We start from the raw sequence: 27,690 nt of genomic DNA, 5'->3' as shown, positions 1-27,690 counted from the left end.
AAACTAAGCTCAATATGCCTCTGTAAATGACAACAGCAGACAAACAAACAGCAGATTTTGAGTTTTGTTTTATTTAAGGTTCATCTTCCAGACCTGCAGAGGACAGTTTTAACTTCCTTTTTAGCGCCTCAATTTTTCCGTTTTTTTTTTCTTTCCTCCTCAAGGCATTGTGTTCGATCCATTACTGTGGCAGCTTCTCCCATTTTGTTCATTGTGAGTCAATACTGTTAAACGGGGGGACAGCGGAAAGGAGGAGAGAAAACGAGGGTCACAAATTAAGACTTGAAAAGAAGAAAGGTGGCAGGGGAGGGGGGGGGGTAAAGTCAAGATGATGGGGGGGGGGAGAAAAAAAAAGGCTGAGATTCACCACTACAGTACTTTGTAGTGCAGCACCTTTCTTTGTGACACACGCTCAAGTTGCACACACTAACGTACCCCTAAGACATGACAGGTAGGGAAAGAAATCAAGTGTGGTCACAATATGGATAAAGAACAGACGCATAGTTTCATGAAACGTAATAGTAACAGATCGAACAATTAAATGAGCATCCGCTAGATGGCAGAAGATACATAATATTTCTATATCCACTATTTTGAGACAATTGTTTGGTGGTATGCTGGCCTGGGAGATTTAAAGTGACTTGTACGTTTTGCAGCTCCATTTGCTTAGCTGGACGTTGAAATCATGATTTTGTGACCTCAAAGTCATTAATTCGGGTTTTGTAGCCACAAATTAGTGTTTCAAGCACGTAATCTAATTAGCATTGTGGAGAAAAATCATTGGCATTTTTTGGCACAGTATTTCACCGACACAAATTTCTACTTTGCTGTCACAAATGACTACTTTGTGTACACATCATTTATTTTGCGGTCCCAAATTAGTATTTGGTGCGTATGTTATACTCAATTAATGAATAAAAAAATGTGTATTTTATTTGGTGGCCACAAATGATTTCGTGCATGTTTCAAGTGTCATTCATCCCTCACATGTCATGTCTAGGGCACTCTAATATTGCAATCATAAACAACGAGAGCTCACCTCCTCCATGCACCCGAGCCCTGTTCTCTCTCTCTCTCCACTCCATTAAGGCCTCAATTAAGCCCTCGCGGGTGGACAAGGTGGGGCGAGGGCCCGATCGCTCCCAACCTAGCCTCCCTAGTTAGTACTTAAATCCTCCTTCTCTCCCATCGAGTTGTCCTTCTATTTACTTGGTGGCTGTCCATGTTAGGGCTAGGCTACTGTAGGTACCACACGGTGGCACTGTGAGTAAGGAGTCTAACCCTCGTGCTCAGGATATGTGCCACCATTTCCCGCGGGGGCGGACTCCACCCCCCCCCCCCTCACTTACACGACCTTCCCCTGCAATCGGGCACCGCTCTACCCTCTGATACAGAGGTTCAGCAAAAATGTCCCCGGCAGAGGGAATCCGGGCCTCTGGAGCCGGGGGTCCTTTTGGTGTCTCCCTCCACCTTAAGGGGAGCCCCGTGCATAGCCTGCGCCCTGTAATCCCCCGAAGCCTATCCCGCGTCGCCCCCTCGGCAAGCAATAAAGCCAGGCGACAACTCTCATCCTTGATTCACAGCTTGCTTTGCTCCGTTATAAAATAAAAAATAAGAAATTGACTGTCCAACAACGGTTCACACTTTAGGTTAGTTACGTTTCAAAAGAAGGACCCTCACTTAAGCTTAATTGAATCTTTTGTCAGTTTTAGGGTGCTCAGTGCTATGTTGGAGTCCCCCTCTCCCCCCCCCCACCCATCTAGGTCTAAGAAGTGGTGATGGTAGCAGATGGAGGTTATGATGGATCATTCGTGTGCCACAATCGAAAACAAAGAGAGGAAAAAAAGTGGACCAAAAGAAAGCATAGTTGTTACTTTGTTAATCATTTTTCATACTCTGCAGATTGATGTGTTTCGCTTTTGAGGGGGTGGGGGGTACATCATGAATGGGCGTAGTCTTGTATTCAGTGGCGGTCCGCAGCGGCACTCTGTAGCAACTCTGTGGCGGGCTGTCCCGCGGGTCTGAAGGCCGTCTGGAAGCCTGGCGGGGGGGAGTGGAAATGACTGGCGGGGCTTGCTGTGGCGGGGGGCAGGTAAGGGGCCCAGCCGGCAGCGGCGGCTCTGTGGTGGAGGTGGCCATCTAGGATGGCGCCGTGAAGGGGCTGGGGGGTGGGCGCCGCCACCGAGCCGGCCGGACCGTCCATCTCCGTGAGCGCCTGCAGGGACTTGAGCCAGTGTGGGGGGTTGTCGTCCTGGAGACAGTCTAAACTGGTGCCCGCCGAGGCCGGGATGCCTGCACAAAATACGAGTACAAAGTAGGCATCAGAACCGAGGCGCCCGCCGACTAAACTGGCTCGCCGGCCCTGCGGCGTGCTTAGCTGTGTCCGCCCAACCTGTGATGATGGCGGGGTCCATCCAACTCGTGGTGCTGTCCCAGCTCAGGCTGTGCGAAATGCCCGCCGGACCGCCGATGTGGTTAACACTGTTTGAGGACGACGAGGACGAAGAGGACGACGAGTTGGGAAGGCCTCCGAAGTTGATGTTGATGTTGGGCAGGAGAGCTCGGAGGCCGTCTTGCCACTCTTTCACATTTAGGCCTTCTATAGAGCCGCTGTTTTCTGCAAGAGGGCAAACCACACGCAAACATCTGAGCCATGATTGCTGTGATGTCATTTTCAGTCGACAGTGGCAAAATGGCCGACCGAGTTGCACGCAATAACGAGATGGATTCATAAAAAGGGAGTAGGGCAAAAGAGTGATTGGCGTAACTGCATGAGTGGTCAGGAGGGTCGCATCCAAACAGGCAACGGCTGTGGTCAACTGTTCATTTTAGCTTCAAAAACGGACAGTGGGCTACGAACCTGAGATGGGGATCCCTCCCAGACCTGTGCTGTGCTGAGGAGGCAGATTCAGGTCCAAGAAATTACTGTGTGAGGCAGCACTGGCTGAGTGGTTCAAGTGTGTGAGGTTATTCCGCGAGGGGATGCCCATCCAGGGTGGTCTGCCTTGCTGCTGCTGTTGCTGTTGACTAGTCTGGCTGCTATGAGTGCCGGGGAAACTGCAGGAACTGTAGATGGCTCTGTGGTGGATCTGGGGGATGCGGGGCACGCCGCCGGGGAAGTGGTGAGAGTTGCCGGCGTTGCCGTTCGGGGGCGGCAGGCCGGGCCCGTGATTGTTCCCCGGGACGAAAGGGCCCGCGGAGGCGGGGCTCCGGTCCTGCACCGACAGCTCCTTCTCGATCAGGTCGGCCAGCGCTTTGCGGGTGACGTCGAAGGGGTCGAAGCCCAGGTCGTCGTCCTGCTGTTTGCTGGACGAGCCGAAGCCGAAGGCCGCCTGCCAGTCCGTGGACGATGACACCGGTATCGTGTCTGCCGAGAGAGCAAACGTGGATGTTACTGGAGGAACGACTGAAGCGGCAAAGCACTTTTTCTTTAGGCAAAGCTAAGGCCCGTGCGAACTAATTGCTTCCCCTGTCGTGTAGTACGGCAGACATTTGGCCACGGGGATTGCGGCAAAGCAATTTTTCTATTAGACATGGCTTTGACTAGCCCGAGTACAAAGAGGTATGTTTCTGTATACTCAATTATCACATAAAACTAAAAAACAAATGTAGACCAAAGTGCAGAGAGAGATAAAATTCTAGCACACACAGACAAGTTATGTCCCTTTCTCCGCCTCAAGTGAACAAGCAAACTATTCAGCCAGATAGCTACGGCTCGTGAAAGAAACTGTTATAATTCCAAGCACTTCGTTGGCCTTTATCCGACACTCGAGCACTTTTCAGACCCTGAGAACACAACATTAGCATTCAAGCGTTTGAAGAATGCCAAGCACCTCGCGTATTTCACAATCACTGGCACATATGGCAAATTCTATCTGGCCTTAAAAGGTGCATCATATTTGTTCGCACTTAACTGCCAGTCATTTGCGTGGTCAGTTTATTAGCAGCACAATGACAGACCCCAAAGAGACTGTGTGACTTCACTTTGATTCCAATTTGCTCCTAAGAAAGTCAACGGGACGACAAAATGAGTTCTGCTACCGACCGCTAAGCGTGTTTGCGGTCTCCGCAATTCATCCTGTCCCAATGATGATATTTGCCAACTACACAAACCCCCGAAGAGCATCTTTGAACGTGCACCTTTATTGGGCTGCGCGGATCCTCCGGCTGACACAAAAAACAAGGAGGGAAAAAAATCTTGCGTTACCTGACGTAAAGAGACTGTGCGGTTCCGGAGTCATGGGCCAGTCGGAGGTTCGGGGATTGCTAGGAAATGGGGGAAGACCACTGGGGAGGGGGTTGGGGTGTCTGAAATTGCTGTTGTCCGAGAAGAGCGACTGGGACTCGGCCGCCGCGCCCTCGAAGGGCGAGCGGGCCGTCAGATCCGACACGCTGATGGGCACCACCAGGCTCGGCTTGCTTAAACCCGGGGGAGGAGAGGGGGAGTCGCTTGTGGCTATCTGGAAGGGGGAGGGGGGGTGAGAGAGAGACAGCACGTTGGTTTTCTTGTCCGACTCGTTCATTTGGGGGGGAAAAAACTCTTTTCGGAAGCGGTTCTACCTGTTGTAGAGTATCTCCGTTCACCATTGCGATTGACTCGGAAGCCTTGTCACTGGGACTGCCGGCGCATGATTGAGTGCATTAATAACACCAGAAAAATGTAAAGCCTTTCGCAATACGTGGAGCTCGGGTGTCGCCCCGTCCTACCTGTTGCTGTCACAGTTTGAGGAGAAGGGCGACATGGCAGTGCATTGGCCAGGACCCAGGTCTGTATCCAGACCGTCTGAGGCGAGACCCTCTTGGTCCAGATAGTCTAGCAGCGGAGGGGACTTGCGGTCCTCTGAAAGGCCATTGGCTAGTTTGCTATGCCCTGACAACGTGGGCCACCCATCTTTACCGTTGCTACTGTTTTGTCTGTCAGAAGAAAGAAAAAAGAAAAAAAAGTGAGACATCACAACAAAAGCAGACGGCAAAAGTTGAAAGAAAAGGTTGACCTTTGCGTTAAGCCCGATTTACTCTTTGATTTTTCTGTACCACATGCTGGAGGTTGTAGAAAGCTAGGGTTTAGTTTATACAAGTCTTGGAGGAGTTTTTGCTCATATTCTTGATGTTTCCCGGCCTGAAAACAGGAATAAAATAAAAATAATGTGTCCATGTAAATCAATAACCAAAGCGGGGTGACGACACACCATCACCAATTACCTGCATTTCGTCTTTAGTGAAGCTAGCTGCTTCATCTCCTAGCTCATGTAGATACATACAATCGGGTTTAGGACACTGCATACTTTTAAGGAAGTAACTGCAGTACTTTGTCGTGCCTAAAGAAGCCTGCGGAAGGAAAGGGAGAATTAAAAATGAGAGAAACATAAACACGATTGCTGTTGGGTGCTAAAAAATGACCTTGAGTGTTCTGCCATCGACCACCACGTTGTTGACGCACTGTATGGCCCTAAGAGCGTCCTCGGGACGGACGTAGGTGACATACGCGCTGGCGCTCGGTCCCTGGACCATCAGAAGGATGAAAAGGAGACAAATCAGACAGACAGCTGCTGCAACCATTGAGTTTTTGCTGTAGTGTTGCGATGCCAAAGAGAAATGCAAAATGTATTGCAAATTTGCTCATTTTGATTCGCCATAACAATCCAAGCGAACCAAAACGAGTCACAGCAAATGACAGAGGACTAGACTATTTGAACCACAGAGGAACTTAAGTTTGATTGAATGTGACCAAAACGTGACACCCCCCCAAAACCTGGACAAAATTATTCAAAGCAGCGGAATACAAGTCTATGAAAGCAGCCTTAGGGGAAAAAAGAAAGACAAAATGCCATAATGTCTATGAACTCACCTGTGAGCCTGCATATGATGTACTATTGTTGATAACCACTTTATGGATCTTCCCAAACCTACCAAAATATTCTGGTCGTTTTAGGACCTGTAGGCGTAACCAAAACACTCGTGAGCCTATTCCATACGCAATAATGATTAATAACGCAAATTTCACTTCAGCACATCTCACGGCTCGCCGCACTCACCTCGGGGTCGGCGAGGCGCTGCGAGAGTCCCACCACGAAGACCAAGTTTCTCTGAACAACTCGAACGCTGGCCAAGTGCTTGCGGTTCTCCGTCACCTTCTGCTTCTTCTCGTTCTGTTTCTGCTTCTTTTCATTCTTTATCCTCTGGATCTCTTCCTGTGACAGAGGCTTGTACACGGCGGGGTCCTCTGGGTATGGCTGCGGAAAAGACAGCAAACGTCAAGAATGGAGACGAGCGTTGCTATGTCAGCCATTAAAACAGCTTTGGCTGAACTTACTCTCAAGTCGCTACGGGATGTGGTGTAGTCTGCCACTAATGCAGTAGTAAAGTCACTATTCCAGTAAATCTTTACATAAAAGGCCTAGGGCCATAAATAAAACACTTATAACAATCTCATAAAAAAACATTAAGGTATGCTAGACACAACTTAAACTCATTGGTAACCTCGAAACGACTGATGTCAGTCCCCTAGCCCTTAAAGTCATGATTATACAAAATATATTGAAATATTTAAATTGTAAGGATCTTCAATTGAGTCAATTCCTGGTTTATTAAGCGAGTCTTCCTCACCTTTCTGCAGGCCGGGCAAAGGCCGTTCTCGTCTGTGCGGATACGGTGCCAGCAGAAGCGGCAGATCTGGTAGCCGCAGGTGCAGGGGAAGAAGTTGACGTCGTCGATCTCCAGCGGCTCCATGCACAGGGGGCACTCCATGGGGTCGTCCTTCATTTCGGGGCTATGGGACATCCTACGGCGCTCGTGGTGGTGCTGAGCGTTGAAGCGGTCACGGAGCGCAGAGCTGCGAGGAGGAAAGAAAGCGCAATAACATTGAAAATCAAGCCATACTGTTTTGTAGCGAGGCCCGATTCGGATCCTCGACACCAACGCGTCCCCCTACGTGCTTGCTTTTAAACGCAATAGCTATCTGTTCCACTGCAGGTGTTGCCTGAGTGTTTAGACATTCACAAGCTTGAGCTCCAAAGCCACCGAGCGCTTTACGAAAAGCGGGGAATGCAGGACACTGGAAAGCTGTGAAAAAGGGGACGTCAGGTGTAAAAGCAGTGGCGGACAGCTGCAAAGGGTCACACAAGGTCACATAAGCACAAAACATCAAGAGTACCAATCGTTTTTTGAAATCTTCTCAAGTCATCCATTTTCTACCGCACTTAGGTGAGCTGGAGCGAGGGATATGAACTCCTAATTTCACAAATGTAAGACAGATGTGAGAAACACAAATCCGACCTGCTACTTCAAACCAAGTCCATCCATTCATGAGAGGCGGGGTACATACATCCTGTACGGCCGGGCAGCCAATTGTGCAAATCTGCTACGCTCACGCTGGAGATCAATTCAGATTTTTTTGGGCCCATATGTGACACGTATCAGACTCTCATTAGAAGTGTAAACGTAGCCATAAACAAACTACACTTCCAATTCGGAGCCTTCAAGAACCTAATATGCATGTTTTTGGAATATACAAAAATGGAGGAAAACCAGAACAGAGATTGAGAGCAGAGTTTTGAGCCTAGAACCTCAGAAATACAAGACGAGCCCTGCAGCATTAAATGAAGACCCAGTTAAGCGACTCGAAAATTTGACCGAAATGCCCCAAATACAATCCAACGGGATCCCAAGCTCAAGTTTAGCACAAAACATGATTATTGATGTGATCAAGTCGTGTTTATCTCGGTTTGCTCCAGCGATACCTAACGCCTCGTACACATCGGCAGTGATTGTGTATAAATAACGTGTTGTTAGCAGTCATGCTCTACTTAGTATGTGACAACACGGGCTGCCAGGACTTGGGAGACCGATCAAGATTTGCGGAGCCCAAATAAAGCATTACGAAGGGGAGGAAAATAAACAGCAGCATTTCAAATGCAGTCCGCGCTGTCGGCAATGCAGTTCTCCAGCCATTGTTTGGCCGGAGGACAGTACAACCAAAAGTGTGTCCCATCTTCCGAGTGGTACCTTCTTGACAGATGTTATTTGAGCAGCACCGAGGAGAAGCTAACATTAGCCGCCATTCGCATAAAGGGAAGCTGCTTTTATATAAGAAGGCAGGGAGACAGAGGGGGGAAAAGGCGTCAGTAGGGTGGGCGGCGGTGATTGTTAACATTCAAATTGTGCATGTGCAAGCAGAGTTTCAACACGACACTGATATGAACTACTTTAAAAAACGGTTGACAGTGACACGACGTGACGTTTCACCCCCCCTCACATATTGACAGCTCGCTTGTAGATAACCGCCTAGCATCGGCTAGCCTCGGGATGCTAACATCGGAGACGTACGGCAAAGGCTTACGGACGCGGCCTACGAATGCTAACGGTGAGCTGGGCGCAACTTGGCCGCAGATAAAACGTCTGACAGCGCTCTTACTGGCTCAGGGACACACCGGCGAGTTTCGAACAGACTCGAGGATCAGCAACGGCTCGGCGACTCAACAATCGGAGCCTTTTGGCGATTGGGAGGGAGGGTGAAGGCGAGTTAGCTCGTCCTAGCAAGTTGGCTTACGTTAGCGTTACTTACCCTGTCCGTATTTAGCTTAGGATTCCACTCCAAGAGAGTCACACCGAATTGGGCGGGGACTGCGAGCCAATGTGTGTGTAATGTCAAAATATCTCGAAGCGGTCACTTGGGACAACCGTAGATGTGTTGTTCCGTTTAATTAAAAGCTATAAAGGTGTTTTTTGCCCCTGTCTTTTCTTAGTATTGAGGAGACAATTTACGCTCAAACCACCATCTTAGCTAGCATTAAAATAGGAAGGAGGGAGTGGAGTAGTACTCGACGCCACGGAGTCTGCGCAATGATAGCGGTGCATTTTGGGGGATGTAGTTTTTGGTATACTTCACGCAGCCTTGCCCAAGGAAGGTCCTGTCGCATCCGTGTACGTTTGCAAATAATCTTAGTAAAGTCATTCAAAACCGTTTTTGTAGATTTTTCGGCCGTTTGATTGATTTTATTTGACTTTTTTTTTTTTAATCAAGTTGAGGCAATTGAGAACAGATTCTCATTTGCAATGCCGACCTTGCTGCAAAAATTGTGATAAAATCATTCATCAACATTTAATATTTAGTTGGTTTTTTTTTAATGTTCGGTATTACAGCCTATAATTTTGCACACCCAATATTGTTATTCATATGTACATAAAGTATCTCACAAAGCCTGTCACAGATTTGCAAATATTTTCTTTTTTTTAAAATATTCTTTCAAAAGAAATGAAACTACAGTGCACAGCTTGTAAAACAGTAAATTTACTGTCTTTTATCAGCCATTTTGTAACTCTAAATGCAGTCAGTCAGTCAATCCACATGAATCTCGGTGTGGGCCAGCTGTGCTTTTCGATACGGTCGGGCTCCATAGAGTGTGTAGTCAGCACGGGAGCGATAGGATGTGGCGATGCGAGTGACAGGCGCGCGGCCAGAAGACCCATCCGAACACAAGTGTCCGTGTCACGACCCTGGAGGATCCCGCCCATCAAGGCGCCTGCAAGACTGCCCACAAGACCACGATGACTTTTTTTTTTTTTTTTAAACATCAGAAATGTTTAACGTTCTACCTATCTCCTGCTCCTGAGACATTCATTGTCTCATGTGCTGCTACACTCAGGGCTGGGTAGTGAACAGCACACAGCGTCCTCGTCTGTAAGTACAGATGGCCACAATAACATGTCTACTATGGATTATCTTCTGTCATCCAGAGATTGTTGTGTCATCTTTTATGCTCGCATTTTGTTGGTTAAAGTTCTTGCCTTTGCCTCTTTCCTTGGCTTCAGGTTGACGGAGCCCGCGTGGTGCTCCCCGCATACCAACACTCCATTCTTCCCCAGGGTGACCACCAGGCAGTGGAGATGCTCCAGAAGGGGGCGTGAGAGGGCCACGACCAGACTCAGCACCTGCTCCAGGGAATTTGGGAGCACTGACGAACACCGAAGCAAATCCTGGCTTGCACATTAACCCAAAAGACAAATTATACTCTTTCAGGTTTTTTACCTTCAGGCGTTTGGAAGCCGAGTGCTTTGTTCATGCTGCACAACTCCGCCAAGTTGGGTGAGGTGTAGGACAGCGACTTCCAGGCGTCAGATAGGAAGGGCTTACAAGCTTTTTCGGAATCCGTCGGCTCATACCAAACTGCACGTTGAGGTTACGCATCAGAATCGATAAAAGCTGCAAATTCCATGTTTGGCACTTTTTTTTAAGATCAAGCGCACCATTGATGTTGTGTCGTTTGGCAACGGAGCAAACATATTTGATGGTGGAGGCCGGGATGTTTCCATCCAGACACACCAAAGTAGATGACAAAAGCTGCGATTCAAACTGGGACACCTATAGGAAAACCAGAAGAAGATAATATTCAATTTGTTTTATTTATTAGTCATTTTTTGAAATCCCAACACAGTGCTTACATATTGTTCCGTTATCTGCTGATGAACGTCCATGTCGCCCAACCCGAGACTAAGCTCTCCATTTTCAGTGATCACGGCACAGTAAGTCGCTGTGCTTTGACCTTCCGACCTCATCACTCCGCTGGTGTCCTGACGCATGGCAAAATTATTTATAGATCACAAAATCAAAGAAACATTTTGTTTTGTCATAAGCAGGAATCCATGCAAGTGCAACTTTTTAAAAAGCTACCATATGTTTGCAGTAGTTGAAGACAGCATCGGCGTGAGAATCCGATCCAGTGGCTGAGATGAACGTCGGCCGATGGCCCAGACGACTCAAGCAATCTTAAAAAGACAAGTAGACTACAAAAATGAGGTCAATCGGATTCCACATGAAAGCATCATCAAAGCGAAATGAGGCAAACTAACCGGCGATGTTTCGGCCGACGCCCCCGTATGACTGACAAACGCTTCCCGGGTTGGTCTGTCCAAACTCAAAGTGATAACAACAAAATGACTGTTAGCTTTGTTCATCAATCTGAAGTGACCTAAAATGACATCATGTCAGAAAATTTGACATAAATGTCTACCCTGTTTTTGTTACACATTTGGCTGGCCAATGAGGCGCCTTGGCTCAATAAAAATTGGAAATGCTAATGTATGTGATATAGATAATAAACTTACTTGAAGTGTCTTGGTTTTTCCTTTTGCAATGAAATCCACATTTATCCCGCCGATGACAACCTGTGGGAGAATAGAATAACATTGTTGCTGCGGACTAAGCCTGAAAATTTGATTATTTTTTTTAACCAAAGTATCACTTTTGGAAATGAACAGGCAAGTAAAAAAAAAAAAATCTCCTTAGAATAAAACACGCAAATAGGATAACACTCACAATACTGGGTTGAGATTGTTTGGTGGGATGATGTAATGCACCACTTGACTTTCCTTTCTTCATCCGTTTTGACAGCGCGCAGGCGATCTGGCTGCCGACTTTAGCGTTGTTATGAATAAGAGCAATATCTAAAAAGAAAAAAAAATGAAGGAGCAGTAACCTTCTGAATTGATGACTGTTTTTTTTTTTCTCTTGTGAAAGTGCTCAATCAGACACAAATTATGAGAAGGATACTGGCTTGAAGGGACTTTCCTAAAGTTAGCTCGTTGACCCTTTGGAGAATGTACGGCGTCACATCTCTTCCTGCGATCCCTTGAGAACTGAGCGAGGAGAAAAAAAGAGCCTTTAAATAATGTTTTTTTAACGTGCACGCTCATTTGCTTATTAAAGACAGCATTCTACAACATCGTATGTTTATGAAAACAAAGTTATTACACAGCAAAATTGTCAATTCTGTTGTCTGTGCTTTGGCCACTTGGGGGCAGTGTAATACAGACATACAAACACCACAGCAATATTCTTCGCAGAGGATAATCAGCCCGCGACTGCGAGTATTGTTATATTATCTGTTTATCATACTTCTATCACGGAAATGTGTGCATGGAAATTAAAACGTATGTAAGGCATAACAATTTGTACATTTCATTCATGAATTTAAAATTTTTCACCTCGCCTCTGCCACGGCTGTTTGGATTGCTCGCTCTATCTGCTGACCCGCAGCTGAGTGTTCTTGCGGGATGGGCACGGCTATCAACACGCCACTGTGGACACCCAGCGACAAAGCGCTCTCTAATGACAAATTTGGAACCGTTAAGACATTTTCTGACATCATCGGGTCGTTGAGTTGAAGATTGAAAGTGTTGATTCACCGATGAGTTGTGCGGCCTTGTCAGGGTCGGAGACTTGGTACGGGGAGGTGAATCCGCTTAGCCGAGAGAAGAAGGCTGGGAAATCTTTTGAGTTTCCGTAGGTGGCGACGCACACACCCTGTGTCTCCTAATAAAGGATAAAAGGAATGTTTGACTTCATTTTTCAAGAAACTACACAAACAATTAATTATGAATCACAGCAATACACGAAGCTCCCACCAAGAACTCCAAAGTGCGCCCGATGTCAAGAATAGACTTGACCCCAGCAGACACCACAGCGATGGGAGTCCGGCCCAGTTCTGTTAGATCCGCACTGATGTCCAAACCTACACAAACACCAAACTGATTGATGCGCAAACATGATGATGATTAAAAAAAAAAAAAAAGTAAAGAAAACATCCAATAGATTGATTCGATCAGAATCAAAGTCAACTGTTCACCTAATGGTAAATATGCACTATTAAAAAAAAGTGGATGGATAGACTTTTTAATTAAGGACACACGGACACTCCAGTACTCCAAAATAAAATCGTGTCCATCTTACTGTTCTCTCCATCTCTGTGCACTCCTCCAATGCCTCCGGTGACAAATACAGGGATGCCAGCTCGCTGTGCTGCTATCATGGTGGCCGACACAGTGGTCCCTCCAGAGAGCCCCTGAAGATGATTCATCTGGTCAGTGGTGGGAAGTCACGGAATATAGAATTTTCTTGATACTAATATGTTCTATGCAGCATATCATTTGAGTGTTGCATCCTTACTTGGCTAACCACATACGGCAAGTCACGTCGAGACACCTTGACGGATCCGGCACAGTGGGCCAGAAAGTCCAGCTCTTCCATTGACAAACCGACGTGAACCTTGCCCTCGATCACCCCGATAGTGGCGGGGGTGGCATTTTGGTCCCTGACGATGGCCTCCACCTTTCTGGCTGTGCTGCGTTGATCCGCTTGCTCAGTGTAATTATCATACACAGAAACTTGCAACACAGCACATTGTCATTCTTATCAAATACCTGAGATTGTGAGGATAGGGCATGCCGTGAGTGATGATAGTGCTCTCTAGCGCCACCACTGGACGCTTTTCTGCCAGCGCCTGCGATACTGATGGATGAACTTGGAAGACGCTGTCTAAAAAGAGTCATCGTGTATTACTGGATTAGTGGTAGGATGTAATGAGTCCATTTTGACCAAATCAGGAGAAGAAAGAACAGAATTCTTACCATTTGGAAATGTTGAAAGTCCTCTTCTAATTATCGATGCGGAGACTCGCTTCAGCATTTTGTGTGGACACACCTGGACAAAATAAAGAGAACTTGGTGACAATAAGCTAAGAGCAACTCGCACAAGAACGTCGTACTGACCTTCTCCGCTGCTCCCCAAAAAAAAAAAGCTTGAAACTTTACCCAGGAGGTTGAACTTTGATCCCAGACAGTGTTTACACGGCTACATAGCATCAATAACAGAAAACTGCTGGTTAATGAGTCCTCCAGAAGTCTTTTGGGTTACAACGCATCATTTACGTTATGACAAAAAAAAAAATGGCTTCAAAGTACAATAATTGCACTGGCCACCCCCTGAAATAACACCCCACAGGTGCCAGGCCAGATAATTGACATTTGGTTATTTTCCAATTTTTACAGGATTTTTTTCACATTTCCACTCATCCTCTATAGGGAAGACATAATGTTTCTTTATCAGCATTTTGTTAAAGATTTTTTTGAATTTGTAAAAAAAAAAACAAAAAAAAGCCAACAGAGGAGAAATTGGTGTCTTTGTTTTAGTTGTCCCCGTATGTTGGTATGCAATTTAAAAAAAAAAAATAAATAAAAAAAAAAAAAAAAAAAAGATAAAAACCCTGCATTATAGGACTTGCTTCTCAACTTCCAAGTCCTCCACTCGTTCCTCATCAAACCACCTCGGGTGTTCCAGCTGGTACTCCCTGAAAGCCTCTAATGCCTCCTGCAAGGCCCGACCTGAAGGGCAACGGTGATACTCGCCCTCCGCCAGTCCTTCGATGTGACAAACACGACCCGGCCCGTGCTTTTCAACGTCCAGGATTCTGAAGAAGAGCTCCTCAAACTGCTTCATGAGCTTGTATCGAACTGTGACGTTGAACGGCGGGGGGACGTCTTCCGGGGAACAAACATCTTCAAAGTAAGCCACCATGTACTTCTCGAAGGAAGCGCGGCGTACCAGACGAGGGACGATGAGGCCGAGAGCCGGAGTGAGCATGTCGCCCACGGGCGAGTGCAGGTCCTCCTTTAGGAGAACCCGTTTCTCTCCGCACATGGCTCTCCATTTGGCTCTCACCCCTTGTGAGCACAGGAGGAGGATCTTATCCGAAGAGCCTTCGATTCGTTCTCTCTGCCAGTCCAGCCACTGGAGACGGCCCAGTGTTCCCAGTCGGGTGGAATCCAGTAGATCCAGGATCACCTCAGTGCCGCATTTGGCTGTGAGGAAGGCGCAAAATTTGAGAATGATATTTTTGTATAGTGGGTGGTCAAGGGAATAGATGATGAAGACTCTTTTTCTTTCTTCCACTTGGAAATATTGCGGTTGTTGCTTGACAGCCGATGACGGCACACTGACGTGGTCTGAGGAAAAGGAAGAAATTGATCATTTTCTTTGTTGCATTTTTTTAAGATGGCGGGGTCCACAATTTTTCTTCAAATTCTATTACCTTTGTAAGATGCGGCCCGGAGCAGATACACAAAACAAACACCAGCAAAGACCAGCACCACTGAGCCTTTTATCATTGTAGTCCGCGGTGGAACATCTACACACACAAAAAAATGGGTTCAAGTTTCTCATCCCAAAATTTAATGGAACTTGCTCATTGATGCAAAAGCAGTACTTACATGAACAGCAATTGATTTTTATCTGCTCTGGACGGCAGCCGTCATTTTTGCATCTTGTGAAAAATGGCTTAATCTTGGAAGAAAATAATTAAATATTGAGCTTTGATACATGTTTTTTTTCAGGGAAGGATAAAACATTTTTTTTTTTTTTTTTTTACCATTATCAGCAGTTGACATGTCAAGAGCTGTGACACATCCAAGGTAAAGGTGACATTTAAAGATGTTCCGTTCTCCTGTTTGAAAGATTAAATATAATCTTATCGGAGCTATACGACGCAATACTCGTGTCACTTTCGAGTACCTTGGAGACATTTTTTGAGAAATGGATGCCGTCGCTCTGAACGGAGACTTGGTATATGTCCGAATGCTCGTGCACCTCAAAGCCCACAAAAAGTGACAATTTTTGATGTTTTTCCTCTGACAAAGCAGTCGCGACTTGAGCGTCCCAAAGGCTACCTTGAATATGAAGATTTGAAGAAGAAGAAAAAGATCACAATCACTGGGTGCCCTTTTTTCTCTTTCTGTATTTTATATACAACAAAGAACTCACCGTTTTCCAAACAGATCTGGGACTTTTGGATTCTTTTGTCATCACATCCTGATCATGACAGCAAAGTCAAACAAATAGAAATTCATTATTGGATGCAATCACATTGACCAAATCTGGAAAATCAGAGGCATCTAAAAACTTTGCACCAAGAGGGAAACTTGTCTTCATTTCTATTTAACCAAGTCCCTTTTTTTTTTAAATAAACTAAAGAAGAAATGAACAAACTATTTCACTTCTGATTTCAAGCCAGAAGTGTTGCTGAAAAATTTCATACCTCACCTGGAATTCTCACTTGCTTAGTGATGGTGTAATCTCCAACATCCGGTTTCGGCAAATTAAAAGCTAACAATGTATACGTTTGGCCTGGCTCCACCGCCAGCCCGGACATCGAAAAAGTCCACTAAGCAGGAAAACGATATTACCAATTCGCCGGCGTTCAACTTTAAACACAAAGCTCCTTACCTTGCGAAAATTGGGATCGAGCTGCTGCTTGACACTGTAAGTAAACGTCACGCACACACTTTGATTGGTTTGGTTATCAATAATATGCAACTCCGAGCCTTGGAGTGTTTGTAAACTTGCTGGGGAGGAAAAAAAATATTAATTTGAATGTTTTTTTTTTTTAAACCGTCAGTGAGAGCATCTGGATCTTATATTACTCACCGTCTGATTTTAGCATCCACGTTATATTCATGATGGGAACAAACACGTGGTGGTTCTCACCGATTCCCACGCAGTCCGGACCCCACTCAGGTACGGTGGGGGCATGCTGTCGGGGCACAACTTTGTATTCGTCCGTGCAGTTATCTGATATTTGAAAACATGACCGCCATGTTTACGTTACTGACAGGGAGCTGACAGCTGGTTGGAGACAGATTTAAGCACTCACAATTAATCGTGCAGCTATCGAGTCCCTGTAAAAGAAGAAAAGATGTTTGAGGACACAAACAACACTGAAGACCACGTGGAGAAAGAATCAAATCTAAGCGCTCGCGTTCTCACCGATTGGGCGCAGTCCGGCATCCAAAGGAAAGATAACGCCGCCGACGCAACCGGCAAACACGAGAAGAAGAACGCCATTGTGTTCATTGTGGTCTTGCAAGAGTAAATAAATGACATCAGTCAAGAGGGAAGATTTGTTGGCACAAGTTTACACTTGAGATTTAACACTTGAAATGGCGAAAAAAATAATAATCAGAGCACGCAGGAAGGATGGTGTTATCGGTTCAATCACGCCTCAGGCCACATTGACAGGAAATATTGCTCAAGGCTGCTTATTTTGCACCGTGGCGTACTGCAAACGCAGATTATCATTTGACAGACAAACATTTTTCCCCCCAAGCTGAAATTGTCTCCAATGCAAAACTTTTATTCACTAAACATGCAACGGATTACAAAACATTTGAACATCCTTTGAAGGTTCCACTGTTAGTAATAAATAGATTTAATAGTGTTAACAAAAAGGCAGAAAAATACCAATTTGAATCACTCCAGACGTTTAAAGGCAGGCCAACTCTCGGAGATGACTTTGGTTACAATTTCAGAAGCAAGCTAAAATGCACTACAACCTAAACGGCATTCTTTCAGCTATGAAGGTTATTTTAAGTTCATCCTGAAATTTCAGAGGAGTGTAAGAACATGATACTCAGATATCACATCAACGTCAGAGTTTGAGGAGTTGAATCGAAAATACTCCCCGAGGCTACGTTGTCCTCATTGAAGTCTGTTCTTCATCAAACTGCTGAGAATATTCGAGGTGTATTTTCTCCTCAGTGTGTATCCTCATGTGTAACGCCAAGTAACGCTCGCTCGATACTTTCTTTTGGCAAAGGGAGCAAGAAAGCGTCGGTTCTCCGCTGTGCGTTTTCCTGTGCGCCACCAAGCCGCGTTTCCCCGGGAATCCGGCGCCGCACACAGAACAGGAGTAAACGTTCCCCTGGATGTGGATGTGAGAATGTTCCACCAGACTGGAGCGGTGTCTGAATCGTTTGCCGCATACCGGGCAACGGTGAGGCTTTTCCCCCGTGTGTCGCCTCATGTGTAACATCAGACTGCTCTTTTTGGCAAACTTCCAACAGCAAAGCGTGCAGGCGAAAGGTTTCACTCCGCTGTGACTCCGCAAATGCACGACTAAATCGGAGCGCTGCATGAAATTCTTCGCGCAGACTGAGCACCTGTGCGGTCTCTCGCCCGTGTGACACATCGAATGCCTTTTCAAGCTCGCCCTGGAAGCGTAAGCCTTGCCGCAATCGCTGCACTGAAACTTCTTGATGTGACCTTGGGAGTCTGCGTTACTGTGAAGATTCTCATCCGACAGGGTTTCTGCTGGCTTGCTGTGATGAAGGTGCGACGACATGACATCATCTGCCCCGTTCCCAATTGCTCCTTCTGGGTTGGTCCAGAGTTCTTCCACTTTAATGTGGCAGGGCTCCGGTGTTTCCAGCTCTTCGTCACTGCCGTGCCACTCGTGCTGCTTGGGGGTTAACTCTTTTTTCATGTCTGTCGGCTGCTGTACATCTGCAGAACACCATAAACAGACAAAAAAAGTATTAAGTGATGATAGATATTTACAGAATTTCTTTTAACTGGCAAATACATTCGAACGTACTTTTTAATGAAGAGCATCCGTATTAATAAACATTACGCAGGGTATTTATGTCATGCATTTGGCATGTGAAAACACATTGCGAGGGGGGAATGAAAGGTACAATACGAACCTACGATGTGTTGTTGCACACTGGGCCGGAGAAATGCATCCAGTAGCTGTCGCTGCCGCTCGTTTTCCTCTTTGGAGCGACACAGTTCCTCCTCGTACTCCGTTATCGTCCTCTCAAAGAGTCCAAATATCTCGTCGGCGGCTTCGGTTAGTCGCCTGGCCACCAAAGCCCTCAACATTCGGACTTTACACATTTTGACGAGAGCACCGCTGTTGTGTTGTTAAACAATCGAAACCACTTCCGCCGTCTTCGGTTACCAAGCTACAGCGAATTTGAGAAGCGTTGACAAGTTGACAGAGACGAAATTATACCTACGGAAAGACTTTATAGTATTTAATTATTAAACGCCATCGACGGTGTTCGTATGAAACTCTGAATAAATATTGTGCTAATTTTAGAATCGCACAACCTCCTTTACTGAGCAGACTCGATAACTTCCGCCTTTTCTTCTTCGGCGGTCTTGATTTTAGCTTTATAAACATGACGTCAATTTACTGCCACCTTCAGGAGGGAGTCTTTCGGCTGGGATAAAAAACAAAGCAACGTGGGAAATTTTCTGGAATTTATGAATTCTGATATCGACCATTCTGACACATGTATCTTCTTATTCATTTATATTGATTGTGTCTGTTTTGTAAAACTGAACCTGAAAGTATGACTTGTTGATTCAGATCAAAATATAAATTCATATTTTGTCGGGCTCGGTAGAGATTATGCCAATTTTTTAAAAATTACATGTTAGAAATGGCTATGTGGTTAAAAAATATAGTCAAAATATTTGATTTCAACCTCCGATGGCTTCACTGGCAAGAAGACTCAATAAAGTGTTTGAGCCTGGAAGGATCAACACCTCATGTCAATGGACAGAAGGGGATTTCGGAACAGCAGTTTTCAAAGGCCGGGCAGAGATTAGATGGTTGAACATAAAAATTCCTGTCACATTTTCTCCTGAGCTCGGCTGTATCAGTTGACACATAGCAGGAACAATACGGCGACTCTCAAATGCTTCAATTTACTGTAGACCTTTCCATCCTCTGTACATCTATGTGTGGTGAGCGGATTATTAAAAATGCTCTGCTGTGTTCCGAGGTCATGCGGCGCCGGACGCCAAATTCTCTTTTGCCCAAACATGCTCGGAGCACCTGATCTCTCTGCGGCAAGGATGACTGAGCTGCCACTTAGCTGAGGTGCATACTATACAAAGGCCTGCCCTTGTGCTGCACAATAACATGGAATAATACGTCGCGACTCTGGATCGAATCCAGAATGGTTCCATTGTGATGCGGCAATCGTCAGAGTGGGAGTGGAGGGGGGATATATTTGCGCGCGGAGATGTGAGTGTGACAATAAGTTTGTAATTTGAGGGCTTGTTTGATTGCGATCACTGCCATTTTTTTGGATTGACTTCACCTTCAAGGTAAGCTGAACGAACAACACGGTAATATTAAAATAAATTCGATTCTATTGACCCTTGGCAAGCCCTTCGGGGGGGGGTTTTGGTATTCGGTTCACTTTATGCGCATTGAATCCAGTGGCAATTGACTGCGGGGGAGCCGTAAATCCCTCTCGGCGGTCGGTATTCACACATCAAGCTTCTTGATGATCTCGCCATGCTTCTTGAAGCGAAGAAATGTAACACGAAACTTGACCTGCCCACGGATGGCAACGGTGTGCTTGACCCACTCTTGTGACCCGTAAAGCTCGCTCGCACAAATGTTCATCCCCACTTCAGCCGACCTGTCATCGTTTTCACCGGTTGTGATTGTTATGTCGGAAGCTTTGTTTTCAAAATTTGGCGAAGTGAGAAAAAAAAAGATGATTCAAGCAGAACTTATTCTATCTGACGGCTGTTGTGTAAGTTCGAATAGGAGCGGGCCGCTTGTACATGACTTTTAGAAATTCAGCCTTCTGTGAAAGCATCGAAGGCCGCGGCAGCTGCGTGTTGTCAAATTTAGCAACTCGGTAGCCTCGTCTATAACGATATGAACGATACTAACGCGCATGTAGAAGTACTGTCATATTAATTACAAAACTAAAATCATACAAAAAAAATGGTAACTTAATCTTTGTTTTTGCTCCAAAGCAACAATAAACTGCAAATATGTCTGAAGGGTGAGTAGCCTACTATTATTTTTTGTTTCATTCATTTACATCATAATTTGCTTTTAATTGAGTTTTTTTTTTCTTTGACTGCCTGTCACATTTTCCACAAAAGGCCGGTGAGTATGACTAACGAAAAATTCCAATCAGTTTCTTGTGAATGTTGAGAGGTATCGGGTGTTGAGGAAAAATGTTAGCATAGCATGAGCGTATTAGCAAATTGGATTTGAATTCACCCTGATCTCTCAGCATTCAATCAAGAAGCTATTCCGAGCAGATGCCGTAGTGTTTGCCATTTACCTCGCAGAGAAAACCCAAATATTCGGCCACTCGCCGACTCCACTTGAAGGTGAGTCCAGTAGATACGATAAGAGAATATTTGAAAGGCCAGTACCGGAGAATAATCACCAGGATGCCTCTTTACCTTCAAGTCCATCTTGCTGAGGAGGGCCGGCTCCATGCTTTTGGCTGAGAGTGAAGAAAAAAGAGAAGAAAGGCAAAGATTCATCAATGAATGTTTCCCTGATCCAAAGACTTCAGACCTTTCAGTTCAAGAACTTCAGGTAGCAACACCGCAATGTCAGCATTTTCACTCAATCGCACTACCGACCATGTTTTGCTTTGCAGGAACTGTGTAAAGAACTTCACAGAAAGATTGATGTCACCGATGAAGCCCGTTATGATATTGCCGTGAAGGTGGACAAAAATGAAAATGAGGTAAAGGCATTTCTACAAATTTGAATATATATATATAAAAAAAGAATATCAGTGAGTATATATAGTTAGGAAACCAGGTGAGTAATAAAAAACGAACGGTCGGTTTCCCACACGACTAATTTAAAAGCAGCCTGTGGGTCGGCATGTACAAATTCGCACTATTGTGTGACCCACTTAGTTGGACGCCGATCATCTCTGGCTAAGCTTAGAAAGGCACGTTGCAAATGTGTTAGCATTTGACAGGATGCATTTTCCGAACTTCGTCATATCGCATCCCGCTCTTTAATACCGCGCACGCAAGTGCCAGCAATACGACTGCATCCAGGACAAGTAGAAATTTGATTTGAAAAATATAAACGATTCATAATTATAAACAAAGTAACTACTTATTTACACCTCTCCCAAAATATTGTCAACAGATGGCACAAGACTGCAGCAAACCAACGCATTTTGTCGAAATGAAGTTACTCAACTCACTTTAAAATAGCTCCAACATGCCACCAGATGGCGCCGGAGCAATAATGATTTCACTTCGGGCGCCATTTTGTGGTGAGCATAAAACGAACGAATAGTTGACTACGGCGCGAGGGTTGAACGGCAGCAAAAAAGTCAACGTGATGAAATCACCAATTGCGTCGTTGTTCGCAGATTGCATCACTGAAACAGAAGATTGTCTCGCTGAAGGGGGTCAGGCGTCCCAGTTTAAAGAGGGTGAAGAAAAGCACCGAAGACATGCTGGGCGCATACTCGGACCCTTCCAAGCTCATGAAGCCCGATTTCAAGGTCAACCTTAAGACAGTCAAGAAAGAGGATGAAAAAGTAAGGCTCAAAGTTGAACGCGTGCTTAGAGAAAGTACAAGATGGCATCGAACGATGTTTATGGTCCGTAGCGGGAAGAAGTGACTGACTGGCGCAAGAATGTGGAGGCCATGTCTGGTATGGAGGGCAGGAAGAAGCTGTTTAACGCCGGCCAATAGGCAAATTCTTCAACGTAGCTGGTGAGTAGCTGTGAATGATCAACATTAATTTTTTTTTTATATTAATAATGATTTGCTTTTTCTCTTTTTTTTTTACAGGTTTGGAGCAATACATTATTTTTAATGGATGAATATACTTTTTGCCAATTTGGCTAACTGATTAAAATCTTATAACTTTACTACTTAGTTTCATTTGTCTTTATCTCTGAGTACCTTTGTGTCCTACGGAATGAATTAAACGGCATCATTACCGATTACAAAATGAAGGGCGATGACAAAAGTAATTGAGTAAGGGTAAGAGAGACTTAACTTGAAGTGACAGCATCGCCATACACTTGCTGTCCTGGCACAAGAGTTCTATTTTAGCTGGCCACTCACAAGGCACACAAGGAGTCCTTGAATGTGACCTGACAACTCCTCTTGGCACTTTGAGACGGACGCTGCGCACCTCAACAGCTTCATTTCGAACACCGGGAAAAAGGTACGAAATGATTGTCATCGTAAGAGCGGTTCTCACGACTTCTGGTTTTAATCAAAGAATGAATGCAATTAATTAGAAATGAATGCATGGTTTGAATAACAGAGATTAGATGCAAGGCCACTTGTAATAAGCAAACGTATTTTTTTTTAAAAACAATAAAAATGTAATAAAGTTTTGGGGGAAATAAGAAAAAAAAACTCAACAAATTGTGTGATTTTTTTTTCAGACAAAGGGCTTTCAACATGTCAGAGGCGTAAGATAAACTCATTTCGTTACATTCACATTTGTGTTTTAAATAATTGGTTGCATTCTAACTTGTTTTTTTGTTTGCCCTTCAATGTCCACCAAAGACCAGTAAGTCATTCTTCTTTAACGATATGTTAACAGTCTGGCATTTTTTTGGCAGCATTTTTTTACAACTGTTGAATTTTTGTGCAGACAAAACCCAAGACTTCTGCATCTCGTAGACTGACCCTGAAGGTATATATTTTTTTGTCTTTACATTGCATTTGATCAATACTTAATGATGCGAGGACAACTTTCCGAATTTTTTTGTCCCATTCCAGATCAAGCTGCTAAAGGCCGCAACGGTGATGTTGGAAAAGGAGAAGGAATCAAAGCGCCAGGAGAGAGAAACCACCTTGAGCGAGAGACTGCCACCGTTGCAGCTGTCCGACGTGTCAGTGCAGGACCTTCAGGTACGTGCGCCTTGCCTGTCCAATAAGTTCCGCTCAAATAACGCACCGGTCTGAATGTTCCACACGCCATTGCCAAGCGCACACAATGTTCAAGGGATACCCGCCGCTGCTGCCGTCATCTACGTACGCTGCACATATTGAATTTCAAATTGACGCCATTGTCCTTGGGTCTTTTTTTTTTGTTAGGGGTGCATTTAAAAAAAAAAAAAAACTTCTTCCACTCCTTTATGGCCCAGAAGTACATCAGTATGGGATGTTATTTCCTCTTATTACACTGAATTATTACTTTTTTAAAACATTAAGAATACCACTTTACAATATAGTGAATGGTTTACACATTGGTTTTTAATTCTGACTTTAAAAAAAGCTTTGCTGCCCTCTTGTGGAACATAGATATAACCTTTTTGGTTTTTTCAAGTCAGTGATGGGCAACTAAGTGCTTGTGGATAAAGATGACAAGTTAAAAAATAATAAATATAAAATAAATAAAAAAATACAAACAGGAAAAAAAAAAACATTATTATAACTCTCACACAACTCTCTAACAGGCTCTGTGCAAAGAACTGCACCATAAAATCGACGTGGTCGATGAAGAGCGCTACGACATCAACTCCAAGGTTACCAAGAATAACGTAGAGGTTTGGAAATTCATCTTTTGTTCACCGTTATCTCAAGTGTGGCCATAATTCAAGAATATAATTCTTAAAATTTAATAATTTTCCAACTGTTTCCTTCAGCTTGAAAATCTCTCTGCCAAGATCATTGAGTTGAAGGGTAAAATGAAGCGACCCGCTCTTAAAAGGGTGAAGATTTCAGCTGACGCCATGTTGGGAGCGCTGCTGGGCGCCAAGGTCAAGGAATCTGTTGACTTTAAGGCCAACCTTAAGACCCACAAGAAGGACGAAGAGAAGGTAAAATCTAGTTCTTTAAAGTCAAATTAGGACCCCCGTTTATCAATTTGATGATGTTCTTCTCCTAAACAGAAAGAGGAAGTGACTGACTGGCGTAAGAACGTGGAGGCTATGTCCGGCATGGAGGGCAGAAAGAAGCTGTTCAATGCCGGCCAATAAATTCAAAATGAATTAGAAGGAAGCTGACGGTAATGTCGCTGGGGTTGACCATCATAGATTAACACTAACACCTTCAATGGTTTTGCATATTCCTTTTTGTAGATAAAGTCAAAGTGTGCTCTATGTCCTTAAAGTGTCGAAAGTGCCTGGAAACAATGCGATGAAATAAATGAGTTGAATTTAGTCATTAAACAAACCATCAATTTTCTTTGCCTTTTTTAAAAGATTTAATGGAATGTCACTATTTCAAATATTTGTACTTAAAATTATTTTATATTGTATTTACACATGTTATAAATCTTCACTGGACTCAAATGTAGATGCTGAAGTTTAAGCTATTTTTTAGTTTTCAAACATTGACCGGCACCTGTCGAGTCCAGTTTGTCTGTTCATGGTGGTCACTTACGGTACTGCAATTCTACACTGCCACCATGTGATGGCAGCAGAGGTAATCTTCATATTTTTGTGATTTTAATTTCATATATGGCATCAAGGTAAAATAGTAACAGTATCTATGGCACAATGTCAATGATATCTGTGGTAATACTGGCATTTGTCCAAGGGATCAATAATGATCTATCAGTGATATACTTACAAGGATTTAGTCATTCTAGCAATACCTAACAAACGCCACTAGGGGGAGGTGTTACTCTGCAAACATTTTCATGTTTCTTTGCCAGTACAGGTGTTTCCAGATGGTGTGGTTTTTACAATGTTCAACTGTTTTATTTATGCTCGCATGACAGTGAATAGGTTACAAAAACATTCCCTATATAGTTAATACTTTTTGAGCCTGGGGTTAATTAATTCACTTTACATTTGTTTTGACAATAGAGTAAGTTGATTCTTTCATTTCAAACCCACTAAGTGGCGCTCAACTTCCAAGCAGCTCCTTAAGAATACCTCACAGCTGAACATTTTCACACCTTTCATACGACGTCGGGCAAGAATGGTGAGGACATGGTGTCTTATTTTGGAGAGCCACTCACAAGGGCACTGGAATCTATATATTCAGCTTCTTTGTGTCCTTGTCATCGTGGAAAAAGCAGCCGACCGGTAGTTTTGTACCATCGTGAGTAAGGTAAGAAAAATGCTTATTACATAACATTTGTAGAATCTATGTAATGTCAACAGTTTGTCTAATCTTGACCATGTGTACATCTTATTTTATTTTAAAAAAAAAATTGGGAATATTTTCTAGTTTGTGTCTCACATAAGTGATAAAGCACAAACCCAATTAAGTCTTGACGTCATTTGAGTATAGTGGTAACAAATATTTTAAATGACATGTTTGACCTCAAGACAAAGTCATACCTTGTGTCCCCAATGTTCTTGAGATGTTTATTTTCCATTCTCACCTGACATAGGGAGACACAAGAAAAGCTAAGCTATGTCTGACGGGTGAGTATCACTCAGCTTCATTGTAATATGACTCAAATTTGAAGAACTGTAATTAAAAAAAATAATAATGACAAACTTTGTACTCTCCCCATGACTCATGTCACCTTCTGCTTATGTGGACAGCAAGTCGGTAAGTCAAATTTACTGTCAAAACCAACATAATAAAAAAATATATCATTTAAAATTGGAAAACAAAGACCAACTAGTTTTGCAGATTTCATAACATGCTACACAGTAACCTGTATCATAAACTCATACATCAACTTTTCTGTCCCCAAAATTTGAATATATGCATTGTTCTCTTTTCTAGAAACCCAAAATATCTGCATCTCGCAGACTGTTTTTGAAGGTATGACTAATATTTGCCTCAAGTTTTTGTCATAGCTGACTGCGGTGTCATTTATATGTAAAAAAAATAAATAAATGCTGTTCAATCAGACCAAAATGCTAAAGAAGGCCATGGTGATGCTGGAGAATGACAAGCAAGTAAGACAAGAGGAACGGGAAAGAATTCTGTCTGAGAAAGTTCCAGAACTCCAGATGTCAAGCCTGTCTACACAGGAACTGCAAGTATGTTGTGGACATCAAAAACAAACAGCTAACCTTAGTGTGTAAGATGGCGATTACGTTAACGTTTATGTTTACAGAATCTGTGCAAAGAGCTTCACCAGAAGATCGACACTGTCGATGAGGATCGTTATGACATTGCTTTAAAGGTGGCCAAAAATGATATAGAGGTATAAAGCCATAAATCAGTAAAAACATATTTGCATGTACCTAATTGTTTTTGTCAAGAAAATGTCTTTTCTTTTTTTTTGTATGGGAAAAAATAAGTTGCGGGACCTGTCTCAGAAGATCTATGAGTTGAAGGGCAAGATGAAAAGGCCGAACCTGAAGCGGGTGAGGGTGTCTGCAGACGCCATGTTGGGAGCATTGCTGGGCGCCAAAGTCAAAGAGTCGGTGGACTTCAAGGCTAACCTCAAGACTGTGAAGAAAGAGGAGGAGAAGGTGAGAGTTTGAATCTTTTTGGTCTTACACACACTGATTTTCGATATCTATAACTCTGTTGAAATATTCTTTCGGAACCATTTGGGGACTTATATAGGAAGAAGGCCAAAATGCTCAAAATGGTTACTGTTATGCGCACAATTCTGAATATTTGATTGAAAAAAAAAAAAAAAAAATCTTACAGAAAGAGGAAGTGACGGACTGGCGCAAGAACGTGGACGCCATGTCGGGCATGGAGGGCAGAATGAAGCTGTTCAATGCTGGTCAGTAGACATTAGGCCTGTCGTCTTGGCGAAGGCATTTGGCACCCGACCATGCAGATGAAGCCGATGACTGACTGTCACTTTTCGAAGAACACTTTGAGTGATCTGTGGAGGAAACATCATCAGCTTTTTTTTAAGTTTGAATTGTAAGAATAATAAAAAAACTAACACTAACGCTAACACTATTTATGTCATTTAAGTGCAGAAATAAAATGAGAAAAAACGTTTTTCAGATGAATACAAAGTTTACATCCTATTTTAACAAATATTTCGGTCATCATCTCCAATGTGTGAAATAAGTTGAGCCTGTATTAATGAAGCAATTACTATAAAATATAGATACGTATATTTTCAAATGTATGAAGTCATATAAAATAAACATCAAAAAGAAAACAAATACTCACTTGTTTGTCGTTACTTTTCACCACTGTTTTCATTGGAAAATGTCAAAGTTTTATACTATTGCAAGACGTAACAACACAGAATGAAAAACAATATTTAAAAAAAACAAAAAGGTTACGAAGACAAAAGAAGCTTAAATGACGTTTGCTAGCCATAGTTGAGAGCAAACCTTTCGGTTGTTGGCGCCATGCCATGGCCACGCCCTTTCTTCATCGTCTGCCTCCGGGGCGAATTAGCATGGGCGTGGTCTCTCCTCCAAACATG

The 27,690-nt window shown here is 43.9% G+C and overlaps 7 protein-coding genes and 1 long non-coding RNA gene across 11 annotated transcripts; 4 read left to right on the top strand and 4 right to left on the bottom strand.

Moving 5' to 3' along the window:
• Positions 1–52: 52 nt before the first annotated feature.
• Positions 53–8,842, bottom strand: cnot4a (CCR4-NOT transcription complex, subunit 4a). Of its 3 annotated transcripts, none has more exons than XM_085913906.1 (13): positions 8,564–8,842; positions 6,607–6,832; positions 6,036–6,233; positions 5,849–5,935; positions 5,401–5,502; positions 5,203–5,328; positions 4,995–5,119; positions 4,708–4,914; positions 4,561–4,618; positions 4,208–4,460; positions 2,861–3,367; positions 2,393–2,617; positions 53–2,292 (listed from the first exon to the last, which is right to left on the bottom strand). In XM_085913906.1, exons 2-13 carry the CDS (start codon positions 6,778–6,780, stop codon positions 1,964–1,966), a joined length of 2,391 nt encoding a protein of 796 aa, XP_085770032.1. In that variant the 5' UTR covers positions 6,781–6,832; positions 8,564–8,842; the 3' UTR covers positions 53–1,963. The 3 variants fall into 3 exon arrangements, with proteins under 3 accessions (XP_085770032.1, XP_085770030.1, XP_085770031.1); XM_085913904.1 differs by having other exon boundaries at positions 5,401–5,509; positions 5,850–5,935; XM_085913905.1 differs by lacking the exon at positions 8,564–8,842 and adding an exon at positions 8,414–8,551 and having other exon boundaries at positions 5,401–5,509; positions 5,850–5,935.
• Positions 8,843–8,988: 146 nt separating this feature from the next.
• Positions 8,989–13,693, bottom strand: LOC147055264 (uncharacterized). 2 transcript variants are annotated; one of them, XM_085915488.1, is made up of 19 exons: positions 13,546–13,693; positions 13,405–13,477; positions 13,198–13,312; positions 12,944–13,118; positions 12,728–12,854; positions 12,403–12,509; positions 12,184–12,310; positions 11,983–12,103; positions 11,549–11,634; positions 11,315–11,442; positions 11,104–11,163; positions 10,849–10,912; positions 10,670–10,764; positions 10,441–10,569; positions 10,246–10,360; positions 10,028–10,165; positions 9,787–9,953; positions 9,595–9,677; positions 8,989–9,529 (listed from the first exon to the last, which is right to left on the bottom strand). In XM_085915488.1, the coding sequence occupies exons 1-19, from the start codon at positions 13,636–13,638 to the stop codon at positions 9,334–9,336; spliced, it is 2,199 nt and encodes a 732-aa protein (XP_085771614.1). In that variant the 5' UTR covers positions 13,639–13,693; the 3' UTR covers positions 8,989–9,333. The 2 variants fall into 2 exon arrangements, with proteins under 2 accessions (XP_085771614.1, XP_085771615.1); XM_085915489.1 differs by having other exon boundaries at positions 8,990–9,529; positions 12,728–12,839.
• A 337-nt stretch (positions 13,694–14,030) lies between these two features.
• LOC147055263 (interleukin-17 receptor A) lies at positions 14,031–16,795 on the bottom strand. The gene is made up of 11 exons (XM_085915490.1): positions 16,595–16,795; positions 16,482–16,506; positions 16,256–16,399; positions 16,055–16,173; positions 15,872–15,992; positions 15,593–15,640; positions 15,344–15,498; positions 15,201–15,275; positions 15,043–15,115; positions 14,865–14,960; positions 14,031–14,778 (listed from the first exon to the last, which is right to left on the bottom strand). Exons 1-11 carry the CDS (start codon positions 16,709–16,711, stop codon positions 14,045–14,047), a joined length of 1,707 nt encoding a protein of 568 aa, XP_085771616.1. The 5' UTR covers positions 16,712–16,795; the 3' UTR covers positions 14,031–14,044.
• On the top strand, positions 15,906–16,909 carry LOC147055262 (uncharacterized). Its single transcript, XR_015066557.1, has 3 exons — positions 15,906–16,090; positions 16,269–16,345; positions 16,443–16,909. It is a non-coding gene; the product is annotated as an uncharacterized LOC147055262 (long non-coding RNA).
• Positions 16,910–16,940: 31 nt separating this feature from the next.
• On the bottom strand, positions 16,941–27,618 carry LOC147055258 (uncharacterized). Its single transcript, XM_085915491.1, has 5 exons — positions 27,429–27,618; positions 26,944–27,129; positions 26,645–26,738; positions 18,310–20,877; positions 16,941–18,109 (listed from the first exon to the last, which is right to left on the bottom strand). The coding sequence occupies exons 4-5, from the start codon at positions 18,500–18,502 to the stop codon at positions 17,295–17,297; spliced, it is 1,008 nt and encodes a 335-aa protein (XP_085771617.1). The 5' UTR covers positions 18,503–20,877; positions 26,645–26,738; positions 26,944–27,129; positions 27,429–27,618; the 3' UTR covers positions 16,941–17,294.
• Positions 20,697–22,126, top strand: LOC147055261 (troponin I, slow skeletal muscle-like). Its single transcript, XM_085915498.1, has 5 exons — positions 20,697–20,758; positions 20,841–20,972; positions 21,037–21,126; positions 21,775–21,945; positions 22,017–22,126. The coding sequence occupies exons 2-5, from the start codon at positions 20,868–20,870 to the stop codon at positions 22,101–22,103; spliced, it is 453 nt and encodes a 150-aa protein (XP_085771624.1). The 5' UTR covers positions 20,697–20,758; positions 20,841–20,867; the 3' UTR covers positions 22,104–22,126.
• LOC147055260 (troponin I, slow skeletal muscle-like) lies at positions 22,879–24,352 on the top strand. The gene is made up of 6 exons (XM_085915497.1): positions 22,879–22,938; positions 23,023–23,064; positions 23,151–23,282; positions 23,831–23,920; positions 24,020–24,193; positions 24,266–24,352. Exons 3-6 carry the CDS (start codon positions 23,178–23,180, stop codon positions 24,350–24,352), a joined length of 456 nt encoding a protein of 151 aa, XP_085771623.1. The 5' UTR covers positions 22,879–22,938; positions 23,023–23,064; positions 23,151–23,177.
• Positions 26,198–27,241, top strand: LOC147055259 (troponin I, slow skeletal muscle-like). Its single transcript, XM_085915496.1, has 4 exons — positions 26,198–26,323; positions 26,401–26,490; positions 26,588–26,761; positions 26,946–27,241. Exons 1-4 carry the CDS (start codon positions 26,198–26,200, stop codon positions 27,030–27,032), a joined length of 477 nt encoding a protein of 158 aa, XP_085771622.1. The 3' UTR covers positions 27,033–27,241.
• Positions 27,619–27,690: the final 72 nt, after the last annotated feature.

Source organism: Syngnathus leptorhynchus, chromosome 6 (genome assembly GCF_054491065.1).
Source record: "Syngnathus leptorhynchus isolate UIUO chromosome 6, UIUO_Slep, whole genome shotgun sequence".
In the NCBI taxonomy this organism is placed as follows: Eukaryota; Metazoa; Chordata; class Actinopteri; order Syngnathiformes; family Syngnathidae; genus Syngnathus; species Syngnathus leptorhynchus.
Note: the sequence above shows the minus strand (reverse complement) of the source record. Positions and strands in the feature narration are given on the sequence as shown.

Bases quoted from the DNA above. Each gene is read 5' to 3' on its own strand.
- LOC147055263 (XM_085915490.1), bottom strand. From the start codon at position 16,711: ATGTCATTTATTTACTCTTGCAAGACCACAATGAACACAATGGCGTTC. The intron at 15,641-15,871 runs GTGAGGTATGAA...TGTCATGATCAG, and splicing joins TAAGCAAGTGAGAATTCCAG to GATGTGATGACAAAAGAATC. The intron at 14,779-14,864 runs GTAATAGAATTT...CCTTTTCCTCAG, and splicing joins CCGGGCCGCATCTTACAAAG to ACCACGTCAGTGTGCCGTCA.
- LOC147055258 (XM_085915491.1), bottom strand. From the start codon at position 18,502: ATGTGTAAAGTCCGAATGTTGAGGGCTTTGGTGGCCAGGCGACTAACC. The intron at 18,110-18,309 runs GTTCGTATTGTA...GGTGTTCTGCAG, and splicing joins TGTGCAACAACACATCGTAG to ATGTACAGCAGCCGACAGAC.
- LOC147055261 (XM_085915498.1), top strand. From the start codon at position 20,868: ATGCTTTTGGCTGAGAGTGAAGAAAAAAGAGAAGAAAGGCAAAGATTC. The intron at 20,973-21,036 runs GTAGCAACACCG...TTTGCTTTGCAG, and splicing joins TTTCAGTTCAAGAACTTCAG to GAACTGTGTAAAGAACTTCA. The intron at 21,127-21,774 runs GTAAAGGCATTT...CGTTGTTCGCAG, and splicing joins TGGACAAAAATGAAAATGAG to ATTGCATCACTGAAACAGAA.
- cnot4a (XM_085913904.1), bottom strand. From the start codon at position 6,780: ATGTCCCATAGCCCCGAAATGAAGGACGACCCCATGGAGTGCCCCCTG. The intron at 5,329-5,400 runs GTCATTTTTTAG...TTCCTTCCGCAG, and splicing joins TCGATGGCAGAACACTCAAG to GCTTCTTTAGGCACGACAAA. The intron at 3,368-4,207 runs GTAACGCAAGAT...CTCTCTCGGCAG, and splicing joins GCACAGTCTCTTTACGTCAG to ACACGATACCGGTGTCATCG.
- LOC147055259 (XM_085915496.1), top strand. From the start codon at position 26,198: ATGCTAAAGAAGGCCATGGTGATGCTGGAGAATGACAAGCAAGTAAGA. The intron at 26,324-26,400 runs GTATGTTGTGGA...TTATGTTTACAG, and splicing joins TGTCTACACAGGAACTGCAA to AATCTGTGCAAAGAGCTTCA. The intron at 26,491-26,587 runs GTATAAAGCCAT...GGAAAAAATAAG, and splicing joins TGGCCAAAAATGATATAGAG to TTGCGGGACCTGTCTCAGAA.
- LOC147055264 (XM_085915488.1), bottom strand. From the start codon at position 13,638: ATGCTATGTAGCCGTGTAAACACTGTCTGGGATCAAAGTTCAACCTCC. The intron at 13,478-13,545 runs GTCAGTACGACG...TATTTTGTCCAG, and splicing joins TTTGGGGAGCAGCGGAGAAG to GTGTGTCCACACAAAATGCT. The intron at 9,678-9,786 runs GCAAGAACTTTA...CTGTACTTACAG, and splicing joins AGCCAAGGAAAGAGGCAAAG to ACGAGGACGCTGTGTGCTGT.
- LOC147055260 (XM_085915497.1), top strand. From the start codon at position 23,178: ATGTTGGAAAAGGAGAAGGAATCAAAGCGCCAGGAGAGAGAAACCACC. The intron at 23,921-24,019 runs GTTTGGAAATTC...TGTTTCCTTCAG, and splicing joins TTACCAAGAATAACGTAGAG to CTTGAAAATCTCTCTGCCAA. The intron at 24,194-24,265 runs GTAAAATCTAGT...TCTCCTAAACAG, and splicing joins ACAAGAAGGACGAAGAGAAG to AAAGAGGAAGTGACTGACTG.